We start from the raw sequence: 25,719 nt of genomic DNA on the forward strand, positions 1-25,719 counted from the left end.
TGGCAAGAGTGAAATGCTTGGGAAAGGAGGAGGCCTCGAGTAGTGAGGTGCTCAGCCTGGTGCATCCTCCTGATAAGGCAGGGAAAAAGAGGGAGAAGGATCTTTGAAATTATTGCAGTGCCTGTGTGAAACAACTGGGCACCTAATTGTAATTAAGGATCCTGCTTCCCTTCAGTCCATATTCCCTTTTGTAAACAAGCTTAGAAAGGACAGAGAAAAAGAAAACAGAGAAGTGACACCACTGACTGGGAGATGTTCAGAAACAATTGGTGAGATATGGCCATATTCTGCAGGAGCAGCATCACTCCTATGAACAGAGAGGTAGAAATGTTTGTGCTTGCAATAACTGCACGTGCATGAGATTTGGACTCCACCACAAACATATTCAAACACCATTGTATCCGAAAAGTGTTTCTTCTTCGATCCTTATTTACTGAGCACTTCTCACCTCCAGCTTTGGTGCAGGCTCCCAACAGGTTGACTACATTCAGATGATGTCCTATATGGATGAGGATCTTCAGTTCAGACATTAAGGCCTTGCATTCATTAGTAGTTGCACATTCTGCTTGAGATAAACAGGAAAAAAACCCCATCTTTACACAACAGGATATTTTTAACAGGACACAGCAAGATCCTGTTTATACTTGGAAACGAAACCCACCCAGGTTACTTGCAGTATCTTTGCTTTTCAGACTCCTAAACAGATAATAATTCATCTATTTCATTGTCTGTTGACCTCTATGAAGCAGAATAACACTTTATCTTTCGAGTGACTCTTCCTTTCTCTAGCATGGGTTATGGAGGGTTAGTGTCCTGTAGGAGAACCCTCCCCCCAGATCAGATACCAGAGAGCCTTTGCAAGGACTCAATTCTGTCAGCTTAGCAAAGGAATAACCAGCCACTCTAAACAACAATAGCACACAGAAGAATGTGTTCCTCCATCTGTAATGATGCTGTTCAGTTTAGCAGCTCTCCTTTACAATACCTCAGAATACGTTGTCCAGCAGTACTGAGCCGCTCTCTCTGCAGGTGATGGAGGAATCCAACACATCTGTAAGCTGGGTCTCAAAATGTGCTGGACAATGCACAGCATTGCTAAATCTCAGCTCTGTGACGTCTCATTGGCCCAAGAAATAAATTTCCAGCAAAGCAGAGGGGGACATATTTGTGTGTGAACCATGAACTTGACATTTGATGTGTCAAGCATGACTGGCCAGCCAGTTATACTGTAGTTTCATTCTCTTTTGCTGCCAAACCTAAGGAAGGCATTCAGAGACCAGAACGTTGTTCAGATGCTGGCTTGTTTCCTCTGCCTTCTCTCCAAAACTTTGATGATATATGTTAACAAAAGGGGCTGTGTCCTGTTTCCTCTAGTTTGCCTTTGCATCATCAGGTTTAAATATGAAGAAGCAGTTACATAACAGACCATTTGGTGTGACATATGTAACCTCTTCATCTGTTTGTAGAATTCTCTGCAAACAAACCTTTCACCAAACTGTGTCACAAAGAAGGAGCTATTCCAAGCCCAAGATTTCTTCAGTGAGCAGTGTTTGTAGATGGGTATGTATGTGGGTGGTATTACTCCCAATTTACCCTGCCGTGAGCTGGGACACATGCCTGACAAAATCTAAACAGAACAGCCTCTCAAATGCTTCAGATAATCTTGCATGTTAAGTTTTAGTCTTCAACTCAGAAGTGATACCAGCCTCCTTCATGGAAATTACTTCTCCAGGGCCACTTTTTTCCTTTTTCCTGAATGGACTGACTCACACTGGGAATCTGCTTTATTCAGGAAAGTGATGAATTATGGTCATGTTAGTTGGGGAGAAACAGGTTAAAACAGGAGGCTGCTGCCTTCACTGAGGAGTATGGTGTAAAATGATGAAGGAACTGTCAAATAGTTTGCTTAATATGTGAAGGCAGGGCAGAGTTGACATGAGGATCAGTTGGGAAGCACAGCATGGAAGTGAATGAAAACCCAGAGCTATCCAGGGCAGGGAGTTTTGACTGGAGAAGAGTGTGTGTCTGGGTCAGGATCAGGGGTTTCTAGGATATTTCAGGGATCTGGAGATGGGGATGGAACTGTAGAAACAACAGCAGGAGAGAAGATGATCTGAATATCTACTGACTACAGCACAGAAGGGAGACCTGGTTCCGAGAAAGTCCGAGAGATGATAATGGATGGGTTTGAAATTGCAGAGAGATGGGAAGCAGCAAAGCATCAGGAGAGGCACCTTGCAACAGTAGCCAAATACCATGAGAGAAGTTCCTGAATCATAGCATTGCAGGGGTTAATATTGTCATGCAGCAGCAATGCAGAGCAGTGGGCACTATGAAAAGCTATCCAGTGAGCATTGATTGTATCTTTGAAACAGTCCCAAGTGAACAGTTAAAAACCTGCAATCCAAATAGTCGATGTCCTGGCTGATGCATTTATTCATAAGCTGTCTGCAGAGGCTTTGTATGTAAATGTAATATGAAGGACTAGTCTCCAAGTTCCCCCTTCCCCACCACTGAATGATAAAAGCTTGCCTTAATTTCAATAATTGCAAGCAACTTGTTTCTAATTCGCTCCCTTGGCATTGTTTTTCTTTCAACCCCTTGAACTCTTCTACATCTGGAAGGGCTGTGATCGAAGGCTTAGATCCAATTTCAGACTATCTAACGTAATTACATTCTGTAATCTGCTTCCCTCCTAACCCCCCAGACCTGGAAGCTGCCGTTTTCCTCCTCTAGGAATACAAGACTTAATCAGCAGCCCAGCATGGAGCCCTCTTGTCATTTCCTACACGTTAACATCCACTGTATAATGACTAATTGCTCCCATATGACAAACCCACTCCCTTCTCAACACAATGAACTTGGGACCGGTTTGGAGCTGAGAACTGGAAACCTCATTGCCCACAGGTTCCCTGAGGAGTCTGGTGAGAGTCTCAGAGGGATATGTACCTTTAAGCATTTTTACGGCAACTGTTTTGCAGGTTGAAGATTTATCAATGCCAAAAGCAGACGCTTCCACCACCTTCCCAAAAGCACCATGACCCAGTGTTTTACCTAGAGAAGCAAGAGTCGAGAGTGAGCCAAAGGGGACTTACGACAGTCTGCACCAGACAGGAGGGAAACATGCATTCTCAGCTATGCAAGAAATACAAGGCTCCAGTGCCCAGGCACAACATAGATGTAGACCGATAGTCAACAGAAGCCTGTATCACATATTTGCAGCCTATGGATATACACAATATGATTTATATCCATATGACTTGAATGCAATACAGTATGTGACAGAACAGAGTAGAATAACTAACTCTGCATTCAGCTGAAGGGAAAGCTGAATACGTTTATGTGGCCTAAGGGTAAAAACATTCCATATAGTTGTCCTGAAGTCCAGGGAAGTCAGAGTTTGGGTTAAACACAGAATTGTGGAAGCCTGTCTCTCATGAATCGCAGTCATGGAGATAGCCAGCTAAGGCTCAGGCAGTCAGAACCCTTTAACCTTTCAGTTATTGACATTTATTTGATGTTAAAGCTATAATAAATGGAATTTAAGATTATAATCTTTCTTTGTTTTCCTTTTTGTTTGAATTTTCATGCCTGCATTACCTAGTGTGCTCTAAGGACTCTGACCCACAATATAGCAGAGTACATTGGGCATCGTGGTCTGGCTGTTGCTTCTGTTAGTTTGACCCTATGTCCCACCATCATCTCATTTTTTGTTCTTTGTCTGTCTTCCATGTTTCCCAGCTAAAGCACCAAGAGCACACACAAATACAGGTATATTCCCTCCACTCATCGTTGCACACAGATGTTACTGTTTCTCTACATAAACACAACCTGTTTTTCACATTTTCTTGCTCCATCACCCAGTGAGCTGAGCTATTGAATGAAATTTGGTTCATTTTGTCATGATGGCTCTTTACAACTCAATGCCAAGTTCAGATGATTGATAAGAAATTGATTATCTGATGAATTGAAAATTACTGTCACTTTTCAAATTGGCTTCTCCTTCCCTTTTCCTCTGTGGATGTGAAACCATACTTTTGGCAGGGACAGCAGCTGGAGGTACCTTTCTTCCCCATCAAGTTTGGTTTCAGTTCACCAAGAAAGAAAAAGAGGTGGGAGCTATTTTGAGGGAGACAATCTTTCTGGTTTTCTCACCAAATCCCTTGTTTCACTCTCAATTAAGGATGATCCTGAACTCTGTGACTCACTGCCAGTTCTCCCCAAGGATGGCAGTACACTGGGACTGAGTGATAAGCTGCTTCTTGGGTCATACAACAGATCCACTGAAACTGAGGAGCATTAGAAATCATCACTTTACAGTAATAACACCCAAACCACTCACCCAGCCGCAGTCTGTCTCTTGGGAACTCCCATTTACTGCTGTCATAGGGAAGACGGTCACACTGCTCATCAAGAGGCATTTCCTCTGGATCCATTATAATTGACAGGTATCCTGTTTTAATATCTGTGGCATCAGGCTAAAAACAGGGTGTGGAGAAATTATTCACAGTATTTACCTTGCAATTCTAATGGGAGACAGCTGTCATCTACAAGACTGAGTGCTGACTGGGGAGTTCCCTGAGTTTATGTATCTGAAAGATATAGCTCTGAAATTTATTCTGAACCATGAAGGCATCAATTCAGCTTCCTGCTTCTCATTTCTTTTAATAACCAAGACATAAATATTTACATGTGCTTGTCGCTCATGGTGTAGGGCAGGGTCAGTCATTAATGCTGGTAAACACTCTGAGGACATAAAATCTATCACTGGCCTCTACCCTGAAAGGAAATCAGTGCTTTCCTATGGGAACTCCAGGAGTTGCACTTCCTGGTGCACTCAGGAACAGTTTGGCACCTTTGTAGGGTTTGTTTTGCAGTCCAGGTCCTTCACAGTTATCCACTTACTGCTTATTAGAATTCAGAATTGATGGAAAGCTGGTGAAAGATGCTACTTGTAACGCTTCTAAGTGACAATTTGGCATTTGGTGGGTCATGTGAGCAGACTTGCATGGGGGTAAATTTAATAGGAAATTCCCTGTTGTCCACAACTCTGTTAAACTGATGTTAAAGAGTAAAAACATGAATTTAATCATTGTGTTTGCAATAGGAGAGGAAATTTTACTCAAGTATTGGGGATCCGCACTGTGACTGTAGTTCAAGCTTCAGAGCAGAGAGCTGTGGTTGCCTTTCTGGTTGCTGTTAGTTTTAGGAAAACCAGACCTAAATCCCTTGGAACTTTACTGAAACTTTACCTTTTTTCAGTCACAAAAGGGAGATGAAAGAAAAGCAAGACTTTGGAGACAAGATAAGCCACGTGGTTTGAGCTCATTTCTAGAGCAAACAGTTTAGTATCTTTCAGAAAACAGGGACCTGTTTTAATACCTGTGTTTCAGAGAAACCTGATCAGAGAATGCTGAAATGAAGCTCTCATTTTAGGAGATTTAAGAGGTTTTTTTTGGTTTCCTAATCTTTCAGGCCAGTTTGACTCATCAAGAGGGACGAACCTGATGTTATGGTACTGTGGAAGTGGGTAGAAATCTCACAGATGAAAGTGATCTCTTGAGAAGTCAAACGACTATCAGCAGGAATCTCAAACTGAAATGTTACAGGAACATTTTGCACAGTTTTCCTACCATTCATCCCAAACATTTGTCCCTAAGCTCTGATGCTACACATAGACTGTGCCCAATCCCAGACCCTTTGTGCAGTATGGAAGCTCTCTTACTTTTCTCAGTTTCCGAATGAATAAGGTCAGGAGAAGCCAGAAGAGGGTAGCAGCCAGCCCAGTACACACCAAAATGATAACTTCTATGTTGGATTTCTCCTCAGAACCTGTAGATTTAATGTACAACCAAATTTTAAACATAGCCAAAGTCCATGACTGAGCAATAGCTCTCCTCAGTCCCACACAGCACATGCATTTTGCCTCAGCTTGGGCCTCACCTTGTATTTTAATGAAGGCTGAAGTGCTGTCTTGGCCCATGTCATTGGATGCTCTGCATTCATAGAGCCCTTCATCATCCTTTTTCACTCTCTCAATGACCAGGGTATTATTTTCCATGGAAATTCCTGTTGTAAGAGATTTTGATTCATATTATCACAATAAACTACCTGCCCACAAATGCTTTTAGGAGACAGAAAACCAAAAGTCAGCTCCTGTCCATGCCTGCCTGGCACATGCTATTCCTTTCATTGTAGTGTGGCAAAAACCTTCCCCTAGCATTTGTTTTTTCTCAATTCCTGGGTAAATTGCTTGGGGATCATTTAATGAACAGCAGATGTGGCTGCTAAATAATTATGAGCAGATTGAGTCTGAGAAAACTTCTATGGAAGTTAGTGAAGTGATGGGAAGATGGTTTTCTGATAGCAATAAGATATACTGGGGGAAAAAGGGAACTCAGTAAAATTATTGGAGAAAGCTAATGTCTTGAAGGCTGTGGGAAGTGATGGGAGTTCTAACAGGTCAAATATTTAAATCATATTTGGACATCCCTGGAAAAATCACTTCATGGAGCAATCCTGGATTCACAAGCAACCAGAGACTAGAGGTGGAGTGTGAAGAGGGAAGTTGCCTTAGATATCACACAGATATGATCTATTTGAGGCTGTTCTACATTTAATTTTCTAGATTAATTTTTCACATTCCATTTTCCTTGATTTGTGGCACAAAACTGAGAAGCCTTTCTGTTGCACTGAGGATGTGTTTGGGGTAGAAACAGGGAAACAAGTCAGGCTTTGAAATGAAAGCATCAGGACATTTGGAGGTCCTGGGTGTTCTGCCTACAATTCCTGTTGCTGTTAACAAGAGTACTGCACATAACTTGCCATGCACTGTGCTGAAATATTTACCCTGAGGTGTATTTTCCAACTATTTTATTTATGTTTCTGTTGGTTGGATGAATTACATGCTTGCCCCTCTAGAATTATTTATAAAATTTCAGAAGCTATAAAGAGTCTCTCTCAGAACAGTCTGATCTGAATTATGGATGATCCTAGATTTCCTACCTAGTCCAAGATGCAAAATTAAAGTCACAAGAACAGCCATTGACGTGGGATTCTCCATGATTTATAGATGTCAGGACAGAGAGCTGAGGAGGTCTCCAGGCTCAGGGAAGGGGGCCCACACTCCCTGCCTGTGGTAGCACTGTGCCTGTACTGCTCTGTACCAGTTGGAGCTGAAAACACTTTCTCATTACTACGTGTGGGAGATCAAGAAAGGATATGTAATGTGCTATGGCATGCTCTGGACCTGACTGTTAGGTGATTGCCCACAATTTGCTGCAATACAGTTCTCATCAGGCCCCAAGGATATCTGCCAGTTCAGGCTTACGCTTTCAGACCCACCTGACAAACAGGTATACTCTCAGTTTTCAACACAAACTGTTGTCTCACTCAAGCAGACTGAACAGCAACACTCAGTATGCCTTGATTTGCTAATGCTATGATAATGTATGCAAGCTGTCTGGCTGCCTCTGCAGGCAGGAATGCAGCCACATGCAGAGGGCAAGCTGCAGAAGCAGGCATTGGGTTGCAACTAGGTGGCAGCTTTAACCTCAAAGTCCAGGTTGGAGACTCCTGCAGTGCTATAATAGATTTGGATTCGTGTGTGTTTCCTGAGGCTGTGGGTACTGTCTTGACTCAGCACATACTTGCTATATGTGGAGCTGTACATCCCGTGTTTGTGGTTTGCAAGTCCATTATCCCCTGTTAGGTACAATACCACAGCATGCTCAGGAAGAAGTACACTCACCTGAGGCTGCTGAAATGGGGAAGCCATTCTTCCTCCATGTAATCTGAGGTTCTGGTGTTCCACTGACTTTGCACTCCAGAATGATCTTGCCACTGATGTTAACCTCCAAGTCCGTGAGGTTTTGTATCACATACGGTGCTGCCTTTGCTACAGTTACAAAAGAAAACAGTACACAATAAGATTGCAGAAGGCACCTCTTTCAGCTTTGCCATCTTCTCTCCTTTGGCAACCTGCATGGCCTCGCTGGGCTCCAAGTGGCAAAAATTTGGGGATGAGTTGGTAGCAAAATTACCTCAAAAGATTATAGGAGGAGCGAGTAGTTCATCTGGCTTATTGCCAGACTGACTAAGCTCATCTCATGAAGAAAGCAGAGGACAGTGAGTGGGTAGAGCAAATGCAGACTGAATACAAAAAAAAAAAAAAGAAAGGAGGAGGCAAAGAGGAAACAGTTCTAAGGATTTTGTGTCCTCCATCATGAGTGCAGTTATCTGCTTACTGCAAAGCACGTTCACCTCTTCTTTATCTTCATTTGTAAAAGGTGCGAGAAAGCAGTGAAGAAAATCACAAGCATAGTATAACAATTACAGAAAACTTGCAGTGAGGACAGTTGCTGGTGGGTGATAGTTCATTTAAAAGCCCTTGTTTATATTGGAGAAGGACTGGTGTGGAGGGGCATTTTGATGCATCTTCACTAAAATAATTGTCTCTCTGGCATGTGCCAGACAAATAACAGACCTCAGTCGTTCTCAGAAGAATGTGATCAAGCCTCCAGTTCTCCCATGGATGTAATCCCAGTTTAGCTGTGTTTTTTCTATAACTATCATGTGTAGGTGCCTGTGTAGGTGGAAATTTGACTAAATGAATAAAAATATCTGTCAGGAGAGAGAAAAGCAAATTGCCTGAATGTGGAGTGCAGAGAAAGCCCAGTGCCTCCATGGCAGATGACGCTGACAGGTGGCTCTGGCTGTGGGGACAAGCCAAACCACCAGTACTCTCTAATACCAGGGTGAGATTCTTTCCCTTCCTCCACACTACAGGAAGAGGCAGGTGCTTGTGCTATTTCTTAAAATAAGTCACCTCCCACTCAGGTATCAGAGCTGTGCCAGCCACAGCTGTGGCGTGGGTGAGCATTTTCTCCTTGTGTGTGTGCCTGCATGGAGAGGGAACGGACTGTGAGAGTGTTGTTGGTTACATGAGGTAGGAGGCTGCATGGCAAATGTGCTCACTCCAACAAGGATGAAGCACAGTCTGGTTTTCACCTATGTGACAAATGCTTATGGCAGAATGGCTGTCCTTTCAGTGTCTCATGAGCCATTAACATAAATGGAGAAGCCCATTTGAAAATCACTAACTGAACTTCTGAAGGACTCTGTCTTCTGTACCCCAGCTTGCTGCTGTTTATTCAGTTCTATTCCATTTCCATGCTTTGAGTTTTTCTTCACCATTGGAAATTAGATAATAAATTCACTCATTCCAGCAGCACCTTGTCTTTCAAGACATTCACTCTCTTCACTATGAAACAGAAGAAACTTCACTAATTTTCAGTGAGTTTGTACCAGAAGTGTTTTACCCTTTATATTCACATAGCCAAAGACACCAGGCTTCAGCATCTATACTGTTACTATTTTTATGAAAAGGAAAGAAGAGACTTGGGAGGTTGTAGATAAGAAAATACTGTTACTACCCAGAATAAATGGTACATGTCACTTGATTACACACTTGATCAGTGACATTTGTGATTACATCTGCTAGGTTCAAACCTATTTAGGTATCTATATCACCCTGGCATCTGTGAATGGCTGGTCTTCTACTAAAACCATGTAGATCTGGGATGACAGTCCCAAATGATAGAGTTGTGCTGTTTGTAATGTGGTGAGTAATGCCTTTTTTCTTCAGTCATCACTATATCTGCACCCAGCTTGGAGTCAGGAAGATAATATGCAGCTGAAATCACCTTTATGTACAAGGCAAATATTTTATACAGATGCAGCAGTGGCTGGATGAGTAAATATGTATGTTAGGTGTCCATCGACATAATGTGAGAAAAACCCCAAACCAGAACACAAAGTCTGTATTAGGACAGTCCCTAAGAAATACTGGGCACCTTCTGCTTTGCAGGGCTTCAAAGGGAGCAGCAGAGCTATGGCATGTCCCAGTGCCCTTATCCATTGGCAGGACCTACCTCTGACAAAGAGCTGAGTGTGCTGTTCCAGCGTGTCGGTGCTGTTGTGCTGGTTCTGGGCTCTGCACTTGTAGAGGCCGCTCTGTTCCTTTGTGACGTTAGTAATAATGAGTGTCAAAGAAATGGAATAGTTGTCAGTTTTCTTGATCACTGAGTCACTGAGAGCTGCCTCTGAGGAGGGATAATACCAGGCCAGGTGACTGTAGATGTACTTGGAGGCCCGGCAGGTCAGCCAGACGTCATTCCCCACGATGGTTGTGACTTGTGGGTCTGTTTGCAACCCAAAGGGCACATCTAGGAGGAAGAGAAAACATGTTTGCAATTAAGCCACAGCTGAGAAAGTCTTTGGCTGCCTGTTGCAACTTGATGGTCAAATTTCAAAGACCATCAAGAGAATGATCCAATTTTAATGAGACACACATTTGCATGTGTAAACAAGCACTGGTGCTTGTGAATTAGGTAAGTGAATGTCCCTCTCATGGCCCAGTGCTGACCTGTGGAGGTCTGGTCCTCAGTGTTTTACTCATTACCTTTTCAAGTAATGAATTGGAAATTTATAAATAGAAGTAGTTAATGGACTAAGAGAGTGTAATCAGAGAGATTTATATCCAGGTAGACAAATGTATTCATGAGCTCTTCTCTTTCTGTCTGTAATCAGTGCTTGAAACTATAATTGCATAAGAATAAAGAAACTTACTCCCATTTCTGAGAAGTAACACTCTGCCTGATCACCACCAAACACAATTCTCTCTTATTCAGCTATGCCAATATTTGTTTTCATTACATGTGCCTTGGTGGATATTTGCTTGATCACTGAATGAATTAACTGATCTAATGGTGCATAAGTCCTCGAGGCACTTATATTTATCAGAGAAGTACTTTGAGGCCTGAGTCCAATCTATCCACAAAAGAGTAAGCTGGTTCTTGCTATATTTTTAGTAACCTTTCACTCCAGACAAAAAAAATCCATTTTCCTAAAGTGGTGAACTGAACTCTTTTGAAGACAAGAAAAGATGTTTCTGAGTAGAATGCCAGAGTCTGGCCTGCAGACACATTCCTATTACTGCATTAGCCCCCAGAGACCTACAATTAGATTGTATCTGAAAGATACTCTTCTCCCTGTTTATTCTGTTAGTTTCAGTGATCTACCCACCCAGCAGACTTGAGTGAAAGTGCATTGATAACTACAGTGACCTGGAATTGCCATTCTGTCTGTCAGGTTTTCCAGCAGCTTAGAGTTATGAGCAATCCCTTAAAAATGTTAGCAGGTGTAGCATGGGGATAGGATACTTTGGCCGGACTCGCTCTGGATTAGCTTCAAACCATGAACAGCGTTCGCAATAAATCTGATAGATTGTTGCTTCAAAACCAAACTGTTAGTAAGATGCTTTCTTAAGCTAGAATGAAATGGATGGTACTTTGGGAAGGACAGAAGTTAAAGGGGAGCAAATATGCATTGCACTTGCAATCTGACAAATCCCACATGGGAGCTGGAATTTGGCCAAGTGCTCACACTGCAAACGCTTGCAAAAAGTTCTGCTGAAGCTATAGTTGAGCATAAATAGTGAGGCTGTTGAAATAACCAATCTGCCTTACAATAAACCATCTATTATATAAAATACAGAGCCCTGAAGGGGCTTTTAGATATGATTAAAAGTTTCTCTTCTCCACAAGTCATCTGGAATAGAACCAATAAGCTTTGCTTCATGGTTTTTAGAGACTGGCATCAGAAATGTTTTACAAAAGGTCCAAAAAAGAGAAGAGACCCCTCAGGCCACAGCAGTGTAAATTGTTATTTTTCTGTTCTTTCCTTTGCATGAATTTTCAGTTTACTTTATGCAGTGTTTTGTTAGACTTGGTTGGCCTCTTTCTTGCTTAGTAGTAGCTGTACACTCAAACTGACTTGTGTAATACACCCATTCTTCACATCTGATGTCCTGTGGTTCCAACATGTCAAGATGATGCTGATTTAAAAAGGGAGAAACTCTAAAGCCAACAGAACTTCTCTAAACTGGATGGATCATTGGTTATAGTCAGTGCTTCAGTAAGCCCAGTAGTCTGAGAGACCTGAGATCCTCTCCCAAGTATGATCCCAAGTACTGGATCTCAGTGAAAGTACAAAGAGATTCCAGTTAAAGTGATGCAGCAGGGATTTGGTCACATTACCTTTGGTAAAACACAGTGAACCCCTGAAATCTGCAGGGCCAGCTAAACAATCCTGACCTCCAGCAGTTAGGATGACAGCCCCCTTTGCCCTTGCTTCTGCCTCTCAGGAAACCTTTTCTTCCTGAGAATTTCTTCTTATGACTTGCAGCCCTATTTGTTTTGCAGTGAGTCCCTGAATGACTGTAGGAGAAAGCCCACCCCGGGGGGAGTACTGCATCTCTGGGGATAAGACACTGGCTCCTGTGACAGCATCATCTGGAATGCCCAGAGATCTCTGACATTCGGGTGCTAATTCCCAATGAACTTGATGTGTTAATTTCCAAGCCCAGGTTGTGCAGGATTCTCCATTGTTTCACCTTCCTGCTGGACTTTACCAGTGCAAGGTTTTTTCTACTGACTTAACATTCTGGAAGCAGAGGCCTGGCTTGTTTTTCTTACCATTTCTTCTACTGATATTTTTTATTTAGCATTTTGAATATTTTTAGCTGCAACCTGTGCTATTCTCTTCCATCTTCTTAGCCTTTCAAGAAGCTCTTTCAGTTCCAATAGAATATTCATTGATTTTCATTACAGTGGAAGGAGAGAGCTTAAAAAAAAGTCTTTCTTGCTCTCCTTTCTCTTTTCTCCTCCTACCTGGATTATCTGGGGAGTAGCTGCAGCTTTGAGAGCACATTATAAGTCAGTTCATCTCTTAGACTACTTTGCTTACACAATCTTGAACCTGAGCAGTGATTAACTTCCTCTCTCTGAACAGATACAGTGTTTTATAAGACTCCTAATAAGTTGGCTAAAAGAATGCACCATGGGGCCTTTTCTCTTTTATCAGCAGTCACCAAACATTTGTCTTTCATATTGTATTACAGTGTAGTAGCTGCGAATTTCACTCTTGACTGTGCGGGATTCCATAGCAAAATAGGGAAATGAGCCATTGGGGGAAGGTAAAAAGTCAGCATAAATCAAAAGAAAGTCTGGCTCCATTTGTATTTACAAGGAATTAATTGGTTTTAATTTCCTGTGCTTTGCACAATAATCTGTGTAATTCAAAACTGCTGCTCTTTCCCAAATTCCATCCCTGTGCCTGTCAGGGCTGGGGGGTTGCTATAAGGCATATGCATCTAAGGAGAGTGAGAAAAAGAAGGGGTGAGCCCTACCATCTGAAACAGCACAGAGCTTTTCATAAATCCTGTAAACATGTCAGGAATAAGCAAATGGAGAGTGGCAAGCAGTTGTAAACCAGCCCAGTTCATACATTGTTCTAGTATCTGATAACAGATTTTTATCTCCTGTTTGAAATATAATATTTTCTTTCTGGTAGAAATCTTTAACTCCATTTTTCTGAGTTGTTTTTGCAAGCAGATAAGCCCTTGGAAAAGAGCTTTTGTTATTATTTGTTATTCTTATCATAATTAATTTGTATCGTAAGCACATTCAGAGGTTTCACATGGGTGGGATCCCCTTTTGTTGTACGTAACACAATCATACAAAGGCTAGAATTTGATTTACTGTGAACCAACAGTAATATATAGTTGCCCTTTCCAAGGTGCAGACCAGAGATTAGAAGGTAAATAATAGTTGCTCAGGAGACATCAGGTCAGCTTTTCACTGCACTAGGAAGGTTGCAGACTGCCTTGAGCGTCTTTTGATACATAACTGGTGGTGGGCAGTGACATGAGGCGGTTCTGAGCAGCTGGTGGGTCACCCACATTGCACCTGCCCATCACAAAATAGCCATCTGACTTCAAACAGGAACACTGCTGGCAGAAGTCTGGTAGGCAAGATAGGCAGGAGACAGAGCTTTGTTTCTGCAGGAAACGGGGAAAAGGATTTAAACAAAACAAAACTACTGGAATAAGAGTTAGGCCGAGGCCTGCTGGCTAACACCTCCCGTGCATTGCTAGGGGACACTGCTGCCATGAACAGCTTCAGGAGAGCTTCAGTGGGACACTGGCAGCCAGGATCTCTGCAGAAAGAGCTCAGAGAGGCTTCAGGGCCATCACTGTACGATAAGATTTCTCATCACGTTGAACCCCTTATATGGTTTGGTTTCAGCATGACCTCTAAACCCTGTTGACCCTTCACTGAAATGAATTCTGCTGGCAAAGGAATGATGTAAAAATAGATATCAGTGCTATTTCTAATGTCCGTGGGAGTGTTTGTGGGGGCTCTGCAGTGGAAGAACAAAATGGCTGTTGACATGATCCCATTGGGATAAATACATTTTGTTCTCAAATGAATATGATGGTGGTGAAAACAGCAGACTCAAGGCAGATGTGTCCTCAGAAAGCAAGGCCAGCCTTGATGAAGTTTCCCTGTAATACTGTGCCATGTCTTGTCAAAATATTTCTACCTCGACCCAGTGGAACTGGTTTTTGAGGGAAGAAGGTAGTTTAACCTCTGTATCATCTTTAGGTTTCTTGATCCACCACAATGCTTGATAGCAGCCCAGGATCCACCAGCTTGTTTGTCAGTATGAGATAATGGGAGATCAGATCTTTAAAATCAACAAATTGCTGACTTAATTGTGGAGTCCCACACAGAACTAGCAGCTGTTTTGCAGGGAACAGAGCATTGTGAAGTGCTATGAACATTTGCTAGACATTGTCCTAAATGCCCACACATTGCTTATGTGTTCTCAGACTCTAACTCAGACTTTATCTCAGCTTTAAGGTTCAGTCTGCCTAAAATTAATCAGCCTAGCAATTTTTAAGAAGCTTGCTTAGAGCATTATTCTTTTAGACTTCTTCTGTTTATTATCTGACAAACTGTCTCTGAATGTTCCTCTAACACTGAGACTAAAGCAACTCCTGATGAGAGTAACCTGGCAGTTTCTTAGCCTCCTCCAAGCACAGCCAGGACAAGACAGTGCTTTTTTTTTTTCATCTGTGAGGCAGACCTTGAGCAGCAGCTCTTATAGCAGCCTGGCCACTTGCTGGAGTAATATGCATTACTCAGCAGAGGACCATCATGTAAAGAAACCCAGCAGCAGGTCGCTCTGCTGCTATTTTACCACTGCAACATGACCTACTTCAAGATCATGATGGCCACATTTAGAAAGATTTCATTTCTCTCTAATCCATAAACACCACTATTTTTAAACACAGCACTTATAAAAGTCAGTCATGCTTGTTCAGCATCTGCCTCTTCTCCAGAAAGGCACAGACTCACAGCCTTTTATTTCACAGGCAAGAATCTCTGCCTTGCCAAGCCTTAGTCACCTCCTGGTCTGTTTTGCTGGAAGCAGTTCCACCATAACCACTGTCAGTAATTTTGTCCAGTGATTCATTTCCTTCATAATTAAAATTGCATGATTAAAATATTTGTGTCTCAAAACATTGCTAGATTGATCTTAAAATAAAAAAAAAAAAGTGAAATATTAGCTCACTGTGAGGGGGGAAAACCCTACAGAACTTTGTTATTAAAATAAAGCATAGTTATGAAAGATGCTTGGATTGATCTAGCCCTTTGAATGTGACCTTGCTTATTTAGTTGCTGCAGCATTGATTTTAGTCACCAAGTACTACAAAGTCCTGTGAATAGCTTGGGAACATACAGCCTTGAGTTACCCATCAAAACATATTAGCTGGCAGAGTTCAGAGCAGAAACAAACCCACGTGAAGACTCAACAGTTGGAAGTGGTGAAGTGTAAAATTAGTAGCTGGTTTTCAGCCTGCCTTGGGCATCTTGAGGACCTCTTACATCTGAGCTGTATCTCCCAAAAGTGCACTTTGAAGGGATTTTTTTCTAAATAAATAAGATTTAGAGCTTTGGAAAATATCTTCTTAAACTCTCTTCTGTCTCCAGAAGTCATTGGGGCAGTACAAAGAAGTTGTAAAGGGAGGTGAAATCTTTCCCCCATATGGCACCAGCTTCATTATTGTTGGGTGACATTTTTCATATTAGCACTTCCGTGTAATAAGAATGGTACCAGTGTTTAGTGGGTCCTTTTTTGGTTAGCCCAATCTGAAATGTGCTGAATTATTTGAAGTCAATGGAGACTAAGGACACGGGAGAGGCAGAGAAGTGAGAGCTTTGCCCTCAGAACTTGCTTCAAGGGGAAGAAATCAAGTAGTGAGAATCAGACATTTACATTCCAGGACACTTCTGCACTCTTTGTTCTAAAAATTGTTATTTTGATGCAAATTCTACCAGCCAACATCCACTCATCCAGAAAGTGAGCACAGAAACGATGCAGGTTGTTCTGGTTAAGCATTTGAACAAGGCTGTCCCTGGACTCTTCTCTTTCTTTTTAAACTCCCATCTCTCCTAAAAGCATTATGTAGGTCTTGATCTCACTCCTAAAGAATTTCTGTGTTGAAAGGTTAAGCAGATATTTGTTTGGATTTGTGTTCTTTGGAGAAATAGACTGTCCACCTCCTCCCTCCTTAAAGGGCACTGGAAAGGCTAATTGCTCAGGCAGGGATCCAATGTCACAACAACTCCCAGTGATATCAGCCCTGGATTAGGTCTGAATATTGGCCTTGCTCACCTTTGCTATGTCTACTGACTTAATTGGAGACCAACCGTTCTTCTGAGTCAGGGAGAGGCTTCAGGCCTTTGGAATATTACAAAGGAGTTAGATTTTGATGGAGGTTTCTTGAGGACAGCACTCAAATGTCATGGGTCTTGTTTTAAGACACGGGCAACTAGACTCAGGGCCTGAATCTGCAGCTTGAAAAGGGCAAAAGAGGCATCGGGTCTGATGCTGGACACGTCAAACACAGCTGTGCAACCTTGCATGTGGTGAAGAGCCTGGGACTGTATGATTGGGAGTGCTCTGAAAACACCACAGGCAAAGGTTCCCAGGAGTTTCAAGGAACACTCAGCAGCCATGTAAAACTTTAAGGTTAGCATCTGGTTTCTGTGTAGTGTCTCTTGTGTTGGTTACCTGAGACATAGAACTCGATGCTCCTCGCTTCTTCACCAACCTTGTTTGAAGCCACACAGTAATAGATTCCTGATGTGCTGCTGTTTTCTGTAGTTAGTGTGCTCACAATCTGCCAAGCAAAGAGAGAAACAGTAAAGGCTTTGGGTGTAGTGTAGGCTTAGCAAAGAGGCTTTACAGTAGTGAATAAATGCATTTTAAGGTACGAAAACAAAAGGTATTTCTAATAAGTGAAACTCATAGACAAGTGCATCTATTAGGTGCTTGGTCTCCTGTCACCTCAGCCTAGTCAGTTCTCTTCCCTCCTCATTCCTAAACCTTACCTTCTTTTCTTCTTCTCTCCTTCATGAAAAGCAGGGTTCCCCTTTGACACACTGCCAAGGTCAACATTAGCAAAAAGCTGAAGTGAAGGACTTATTCATCTAAGAAGATTCATCTAAGACCCTGGAAATAAAGCACCACAAGCACCTATTTTCTGCTTTTCAGTTATGGTTTCCATGAGTAACATGATGCTCATATTTGCATGGGAAGAGGGTCATTCATGCATTCACATGTGGTATAAAGAGTATTGCAGGATTTTGCTTTGTTTTGCTATAACTCCAGAGAAGGAAAGGAGAGAGGGAGGGAGGGTGTGGCCCCTTTGGGCTCCAGCTCACTCTTATGAATTGTGCTTGGAAGCCCCTTGATTCCATAATCCCTCCTCAGAGCCTTACCAGAACTTGTGTGGTAAGCAGGGAAGCAGAGGGGAAGCTGCCTGTGCTAAGAATCTTGGCAAATGCAGAAAGAAAGGGAGGATTGTTAAGAAGGAAGGAACACTTGTCCTGAGCTTCACCACAGAGAAAAAGAAAGTGGTTCAGTTACTTGTGGGGCTGAACTCAAACACACCCTTAAGAATTTCTGTTCCTTAAACATCCTAAGTTCCTGCTTCTGTCTGGAGCTTAATGAGGAGCCAACCATATGGCATCAGCATGTCCCTGTCTTGATGCAGCATCAGAAGCTCACAAAGGACTATCCACAGGTCATGGCTTTAATTATTTCTAGTACTTCCTTTGGGCTACTAGCAAGAAAGCAGGGTCTAACCCATCAGGACAGAGATGTTCTTGCAAGATTACTTTGCTTCCCCTGCAGCCATTCACCTGAGGAACTCTGAGCCCTCACATTTGGAACAGATATCACTTTCTTTGCCGTCCTCTCTAAGGACTTTGAGAATCAAAACTCATAACACCCTCTGGCCCTTTGTCCTTATCTCCAGAGAGTGCTTTGAAGTGCACAGAAGCATCTCTGGACTTTCTTTTTAATATCCTAAACTAAACTCACACAAGACATTCCTTTACTCCTCCTAAAGCTGCACCATGGATGTGTCTATAGCTGTACAGGATGTATTTTCAGAGAGTTATTTAAGATTTGCTGAGCTTTGGCACTTTAAATCCTGTAGGGAAATGAGTTTCAAAGGTTTTGATCCCATGGGTGTTTTACATTCTAACGGGAACATTTTCAGCAGAACGACAGGTGAGTGGAGAAGTGTCTGCTTCTCGTGGGCACCAACCACAGAAATTAACCAAGAATAGGGACCAACCAAATTTAGAGGTGTAAACAGGAGACCAGTAAACCCAGCTCCCTCTGGTGTCCACCAAAGAAAGAGCTGTGTACTTCTGTTTTATTTGTATGTGAAAATAGCTCTAACTTGGATGTAAAATCACCCAGAGAAGCAGTCTGCTCCTCCTCCTTTTTCTATTCCTGTAGCAGTGGGCCTAATGCCACAGGTTATTAACAAGCACATGTTGAGAGCACTACCCCTGACTTTAGGCAGGAGATACTGCTGTTTGAATTACTGCTGAATCAGGACCAAGATCTTTCTTCTCATGGTTACTGAATCTGAGAATTTTATATTTGGAAGTAGAAAAAGCCAATATAAATGTAGATGCTGAGGAGAGAAGGTGATAAATTTGGACAGCTATTTAGCAGCTATTAGTCTTGCTAAGTGACAGCTCTAGATGAGAAGTCAAGGCTAATACTGTAGAGCCAGTTAAAATGGTAAAGAGGAATGTAATTATCCTTTTTGGAATATGTCCAAAGTGTTAGGGTGATGCTGTGACTCTTCTAAAAACTGATGCAATGCCTCAAACTGTGTTTGGTGACACAGAGGTAAACACACACATACACTCATGAGCACACACAGATGCTAATGTCTCTAACTGCATAACTCAAGAAAGTCTGACATGATAGTGGAAACAAAAAAAAGAGCACCTCTTCTCAGCTAATCTCAATTGTGTCTAGAGGTGAAGGTGACCAAGATCACTTGCACTGGGCACAAGAGATGATATACTTTACTGTCTTAGATCTAGCACCTCCCAGAGTCTTCCAAAATACGACTTTTAAACCAGCAGCATCCAGCAGAGAAATCAAAGTGATTTCAGAGACAGAAAGGAATGAATTTGAGTGATTTTCTTGTAATAAGACAAATCTCTTGAAATCATTATGCATCAGCTTTCCCTCTAGCTGTGTGCTTCCAGGTAAATCCCTGAGACTGGGAGTCCAATTATTTTTCCAGCATCTTAAATAAAATTCTTAGTTCCCAAACTAACTCAATCCTGATTTAATCCTCAAGAGAGTGATGCTTTGGAACACACTATACTAAAAGGCATCCAAATCCTTCTTCCTGCTATAAGACCACATATTTTTCTCTTGTACCAAAAGGAGCCTGAAAGAAACATTTAGGAAGCCAGCAGTGGCATCTGCTTTTTGAAGTATCTGTAGATCAAACATATTCCATTGAAATCAGTCAAGGAGAGCCCATTGAAATCCATCGAGAGCCCATTGAAGAACCCCTGTTAACCCACAGTATTCACAATGCTGATGTCTGCACTTGAAATCAGTCTGGACTTGGTCACAGTGGCAGAGATGAATAAGGATTTTGTTCTTCTATGCCATCCCTATACTTCAATGTAATTATTTCAAGGAAAGTCTGCAAAAGGTGAGAAAACGGAACACAGAAATCTTTTCTTGTTATGAACAGTGAGAACTGTCAGCAGACCTCTTTCTCAGTGGAGTGGCATAGCATTTGGAGACCTTTAATGTAGAGTGGAAAAAGTTCTGAGAGGATAATCTACTTGTGTGCTTAATCCATGCACCTGGCAAAGTATTTTCCATTCCTGGAATCAGAGCCAGGATAGAACAGTTTCAGATGTGTTGGCATTTGCCACATCTAGACTCATGAAATCACAGAAAGACCTGAGCTGCACAGGGGACCATTGGTGGTCTCCTGTCCAACCTGTTATTCAAAGCAGAGTTCACATCAGAGCTGTTCCTCATGCCATCTACTCAGAAAACTCTGCTCCCAGACAGAGCACCGCTTTCTGCGATGCCTGAATAACGATGCCGATCTGAATCCTGCAATTGCCTTAAAACATTGTGTCTCTTCAGTGAAATGACTGTTCATGAACTAATCACAGCCTGGAAGTTTGCACTTTTTAGTTTACTAATTTCAGAGTCAATGACATGTTAACCCTTACCAATGCCTCCAGCCACAAGGGGTAGCACAAACGATGTGACTGTTCAATCCTTCGCTTCTGCCCAGAGCACATGGGAACCAATGGTAATTAATAACAAATTATTGGCATGTAATGTCTAGACATCTTCCTAGTGGGAGCTGGACTGAGATCCTGTGAGTTCACTGCATACCAAACACCAAACATTCTTTGAACAACTTTTGATTGCCTGTGTTGAATTTGGAAGTAAAGGGCTCCATTTCCTACCACTTATCTTAAAGGCCACCCAATCCCACGAACCCAAAGGAGGAGTTGTTAGTTATTACATAGTTACTATAAAGTAATAAACTAACACTCAAATAAGAAAAATAAAATGATTGATCTCTGAAGAACAGCTATGACAATTAAATAGGCATTGCTGCTGGGAAAACTCATAATGGAGTAGTTCAATAAAGTCCATATGTCTTGCACTGTAACGTTCCCAAACTGATAAAAACAAGCTATTTTAGAGGCAGACAAAAACATTCCACAGTCATATAACATGAGTGTTTTAAGACGTCTTGTAGTAAGAACAGAGCAGCAAGTCCTTTTTGTAAGCTGGAGTCAGCATGAATTAATAGATCTTGTTGTTTTTTGCTTCTTTCTTTTGTCTAATCCTTCCCTCTAACAGCTTTAGTTAACAATTCTTTTCTCTTTCACTTCGTTAGCTATATGTGGGTGAGGATGAGGAGTAGAAAAAGTGGGTGGAAAACTTCTGAGCTGTCTAACTCTGGCAGAGCTGGGGTGGAGGTGGCTAGAGGGAGATGGAATTATAGGCACTTCACCAGAGACGCTGCAAAGAAAATATTCAGCTACCTCCCAATCCATCTAACTGAGTGGCACAGAATAACACTTATTTTTGTAGCCTGACAATTCTGATCCATAATCTTAGTTCATTCATTCAAAACATACTAAAGGATGGACTGAGAACAAGTGATAAGGGAAGTCTGGGAAGTGACTGAGAACTTCTAGGGTTTGCTTTCATCTCTGGCACTGGGCATTTCTCTGCCTGTAAAATGAGAACAATTGTTGTGTTCCTCACAGAGTGTATCAGAGCTGATGGTAATAACTGTGTGATCAGGAAAGGTGCTGAACAGGGCAGGAAACAGGGCAAACTGTCTGAGGTGCCTCTGGAGGAACTGATATACATTTCTAGTATGGGTGGACTGAGCACTTTCTGGCCCCAGGGCAGGTGGGTAGGTGCTGGCTAGTGGTGAGCAATTACCACTTCCAAGCTTCTTCCTCACAAGAAGCCCTGCCAAAGACAGTGTAGTAGTCCAGGTGGTCCTGTGCCTGGCTAGTGCCCGAAACATCTGGGCTAGTCTCCCAGAGAGTGGATGCTTTGTTCAAAACCCCAGCTGTGTGACTGTTCACCTTCCCTTGCCAGAGACTAAAGTGACAAAGCTTGTGGGAGCTCACTGAAATGGCACCCACGCAGAGTGACAGATTTAAACAGCCCTACGGAGCTGCTCACATACTTTGCAGCAAATGCATCGCACTACTCTAATGTAGTCTTTCTGTTCCTTCAGGAGGCTTTAACCTGGCATTTTGAGGTCAATTTTCTTTAGTGGTTATGAGCTTCACTAGCAAAAGAGATGCATGAGTTTCATTACAAAAACATCCACGTGGCCAGGCCACTCTCATATATACATGAAAGAGAGAAAACAGATGAAAAGAGACTCGCAATGAGGACTGAATTATGTATGGATCTTGCTGTTCTCTGCTGCTATGTCCTGTTCTCCCAAGCTGAGACCAGTATGCTCAGTTTACTAACAGGAAAGAAAAGAAAATAGTAACCTAGCTCCTTACAACTTGAAGAGGAAATTCAGGCACTTCCTGCCATCATGGATGTTTCACCTGGTGTTAAAAAGCAGCTTTCAGAGGTAGCTACACAGTACTTTAAATCAGCAAGTGAAAAGTTCAATATTGACTCAAAACCACTAGAAAATTAAACTAGCATGATGCTATTGCCTCAACCACTATTTAACCAAAACTTCATTGAAGTACATCATAACTTGATGAGTTATGAGACTCAATATGAGTTAATGAGCCTCAGCCTTTAGAAGACAGGAAGGGATGAAATTCACTTTCCTATCTGTGAAATAATCATGGAATAAGCACGATGACAAAGATGACAAGAGACCTCAATTTTACATGCAACTTCTGTCAAATAGATGTCTAAAGATCTTAACGTGATCAAAGACCACAGCAAGCATCAGTGGTCTGCTGAAAAAATCCTTGCTTGCTGCCCTGCCAACTACATTTGAGCAAGATTCTGGATCTGGTAGTTTTGTGGGAGCTGTTCCTATAATCATAGCAGCAATGAGTGAATGCATTCTTTTCATATGTTGCTGAACCAAAACATTTTGCTACAGTTCTTTGAGAGTGAATTCTAGGGATGGTAAAAATTGTAGAGACTAGGTAAATTCCACTTTCTGCTCTGAAACACCAGCTATCATTGGACAGGCTCAAATCACACAAGAAAAATAACCAGTCTCAGCTAATCCCATCTTCATAACACAGTCAATAAAAGCCACACTCAGTCAAGCTCCAACATCTTTATTATTTCATCTGGCTAGTCAATGGAGATGAATTACTTGCTAGGACATGGACATGGTGGGAATGGACTGGGCTGCTTCCTGCCTATTCCATTTCTGGTGAGAATAATGGCTGATAAAACACCAGGAAAGGTCTGAAGGCTGGGAGTTTTCATCAGTGTCTTTTTTTGAATTATATTCTGTTATCTATAGACTCCACTTAATACAGATAGCCTTGGACTTCAGAAAGGGGCAAAGAGGAATTGGCTGCTAATACTATAGCAGGGAGACAAAGTGCTGAAACCTGAGGTTCATAAAAATCTAGTTTTATTGATTGGAATAAATCTTAATTAGGACATCAAATGATTAGGGAGCAGCTCTGAATGTGTTTTCAACCAGTGGATCAGCAGGAGATGAAAATAATATACTGTAAAATTTTAAACTATGTAACTTGTAAAGAAGTGGTTTTATTAAACTTTAATCATGCAATAGAAAATATCTTAAAGGGCTGAAGGCTGAACTTTTGAACATGTCTAAAAAATTGAACCCTTCAGGATGCCTGGAGTCAATAGAGCAGAGATGACTGTGCAGGGCAGAGCGAGGAGCAGCCTCGGAGCAGTTTGGGGTACTCAAGGGGTGAGCAGTAGCAAAGCTCTGTGGGAACAAGAGGAGTCCTTTTGAGGACTGCATGGAGTCCTAAACCGAAGTTCCCCCATGGTCTTCATTTCCACTAAATAGTTGCACCTTTCTTGTTCCAGTATATCCTAATGTTCACCAGATTTTACAGGCAGGAGACTAAGGCATGTAGCGATGTCAGGGCTGACCTGTGGGCAGAGGCTACAGGGTCCTCTGAGGGAATGGAGCACTATTTCTCTTCTGATTGCTCTCTCTATCTGGAGATTGTTGAGCTTTTACTTTCCAGGGAAATTAGGCAATAGAGGAGAGCTGAGAAGTCCCTAATCATGCACTAGCATAGACTGAGGATGTGTTTGGGGTGCCCCACTGGATCTAAGAGCTCTGTGGCACTCCTAAAGCACCTCGTTCAGAGATCGCAGCCAAAAATTTCACCTGGTTGCATATTTGCCTCAACAAAGTTGGTAAAAGAAGAAATGGAAGTGGTGTACATATGTATAAACCAAAGGAAAACATTACCAAGTTTGTGTTGTTGAGGAGTCTTGCTATCCCAGCATGGGAAACAGTTCAGCAACCAACAGATAGTTTTTGAACCACAGCAAATATGAAACCTTTCACTTTTATATGTGGACTAACATAACTTTAAGACTGGTATGGTCATAGAATCATAGAATCATAGAATGGTAGGGGTTGGAAGGTCAAGAGCTTACTTTTTATGTGATGATCATCATGATTTTGACAGTCTCTATTTAGAGAGACACAGTAGCCACGAGAGCCACAAAACTCTTGTCAGTCTATGCAGCAACCAGGAAATCTTAGAAAAGGAAGACATTTTGTAGGTACATGTCACCAACCTCCATTTTTATGAGTAATTAGCACTTTGTAGGTAGCTGCTTTTAGCCAAGATCTAAAATTCTTTGAGAATATATGAAAAACAGAGTTTAAAGGGCTCTATGCCATCTAAATAAATCCAATTTATGAATGCCTTCCAGCAAGGGGAAAACTTGGGAATGAAATGTGAACATTGATTTTCTCCTTCCCAGCCCAACCTCCATGTTTTCAGAGCTGGTTTATATTATGTTTAGAGCTGGAAAGTCTCCATGAGAAAGAGCAGATGGCTAAGGCACTGATCCTGCCAGATGCTGATTTAGTCTGGACCCAATCCAGACAAGCGCTTCAGTTTTGTGCTTAACTTTAAGCATGGGAGTAACCCAAGAATTATCATATACTTAAAAGTATACCAGGATATGAACTGCAACATTCAGCACTCTGCAGGATGAAGCACTGAATTATCTGGAGCATCCACCTCAAAGCCTGTAGCTGCAAAACCATTCCTAAAGCTGCAAACCTCTATAAGTCCAATAGGGGTAAAATAACTGCTGGAGCCAGACCACAGCATCTTCTCCAAGGCATAGCCAGAAGTCTGTGAATCTGGAGCCTAACAACTGCAGCAATTTCTCAAGGATTAGCAAAGACCTGTGTAAACAGTATCAGTATCACCACAGGTACTGCAAGGCATTTAACAGGTGGGATCTTTGTCATTCCTGCAGGGAGTGGGCTCCCTGTGCTGTCTGGAAGGGGAAGCAGGCAGCAAAGTGTAGAAGGAAGGAGGTGTTCCCACCTTCATTGGCTCAGTAATATGGTGGGCAACCCAAATGGGTACAGAAATGTTGACAGCTCCAGCTGAAGCAGCCAGCTACTGAAGGCACTTATACACTGAAAATCAGGCTGTTGTCTCTGACCACTGTAGGCCTTCTGACTTACACAGCTGTGTAACTCCTGCTCCTGGGAGAGCAGGCAAGCTTGGGCATTGCTAAGTGCTCTCTAAGTGCTAAGCATTTTAATGAACTTGGTGTCCTTATCAGTTGTGTGTGCTTCACAGGACCCCTCTTGCACCAAACCAATCTTACACTTTCTCAAGACTGAGGGAGACAGAGAGGTTTTTGACCCAAAAGTCTTTGGAGAGTTTTAAACAGGGTGTGTGACATCATTGCCAGAATCTCGGCATTTATAAACAGTGGAGACCTGAAAATGATCCCAGG

The 25,719-nt window shown here is 42.1% G+C and overlaps 1 protein-coding gene across 2 annotated transcripts in view; it reads right to left on the minus strand.

Annotated features, from left to right (window-relative positions):
• The window catches only part of LOC104559025 (vascular endothelial growth factor receptor kdr-like), a 130,012-nt gene that overhangs the window by 28,516 nt on the left and 75,777 nt on the right, over positions 1-25,719 (minus strand). The window contains exons 12-19 of one of the 2 annotated variants that reach the window (XM_010203820.2): positions 16,984-17,092; positions 9,933-10,226; positions 7,751-7,897; positions 5,944-6,069; positions 5,726-5,832; positions 4,343-4,478; positions 2,950-3,054; positions 449-562 (exon numbers count right to left, since the gene is read on the minus strand). In XM_010203820.2, coding sequence (XP_010202122.1) covers positions 449-562; positions 2,950-3,054; positions 4,343-4,478; positions 5,726-5,832; positions 5,944-6,069; positions 7,751-7,897; positions 9,933-10,226; positions 16,984-17,092 — 1,138 coding nt within the window. Of the gene's footprint in view, positions 1-448; positions 566-2,949; positions 3,055-4,342; positions 4,479-5,725; positions 5,833-5,943; positions 6,070-7,750; positions 7,898-9,932; positions 10,227-16,983; positions 17,093-25,719 lie in introns of both variants that reach the window. The other variant, XM_062006738.1, reaches the window with a different exon arrangement.

Source organism: Colius striatus, chromosome 13 (genome assembly GCF_028858725.1).
Source record: "Colius striatus isolate bColStr4 chromosome 13, bColStr4.1.hap1, whole genome shotgun sequence".
Lineage (NCBI taxonomy): Eukaryota > Metazoa > Chordata > Aves > Coliiformes > Coliidae > Colius > Colius striatus.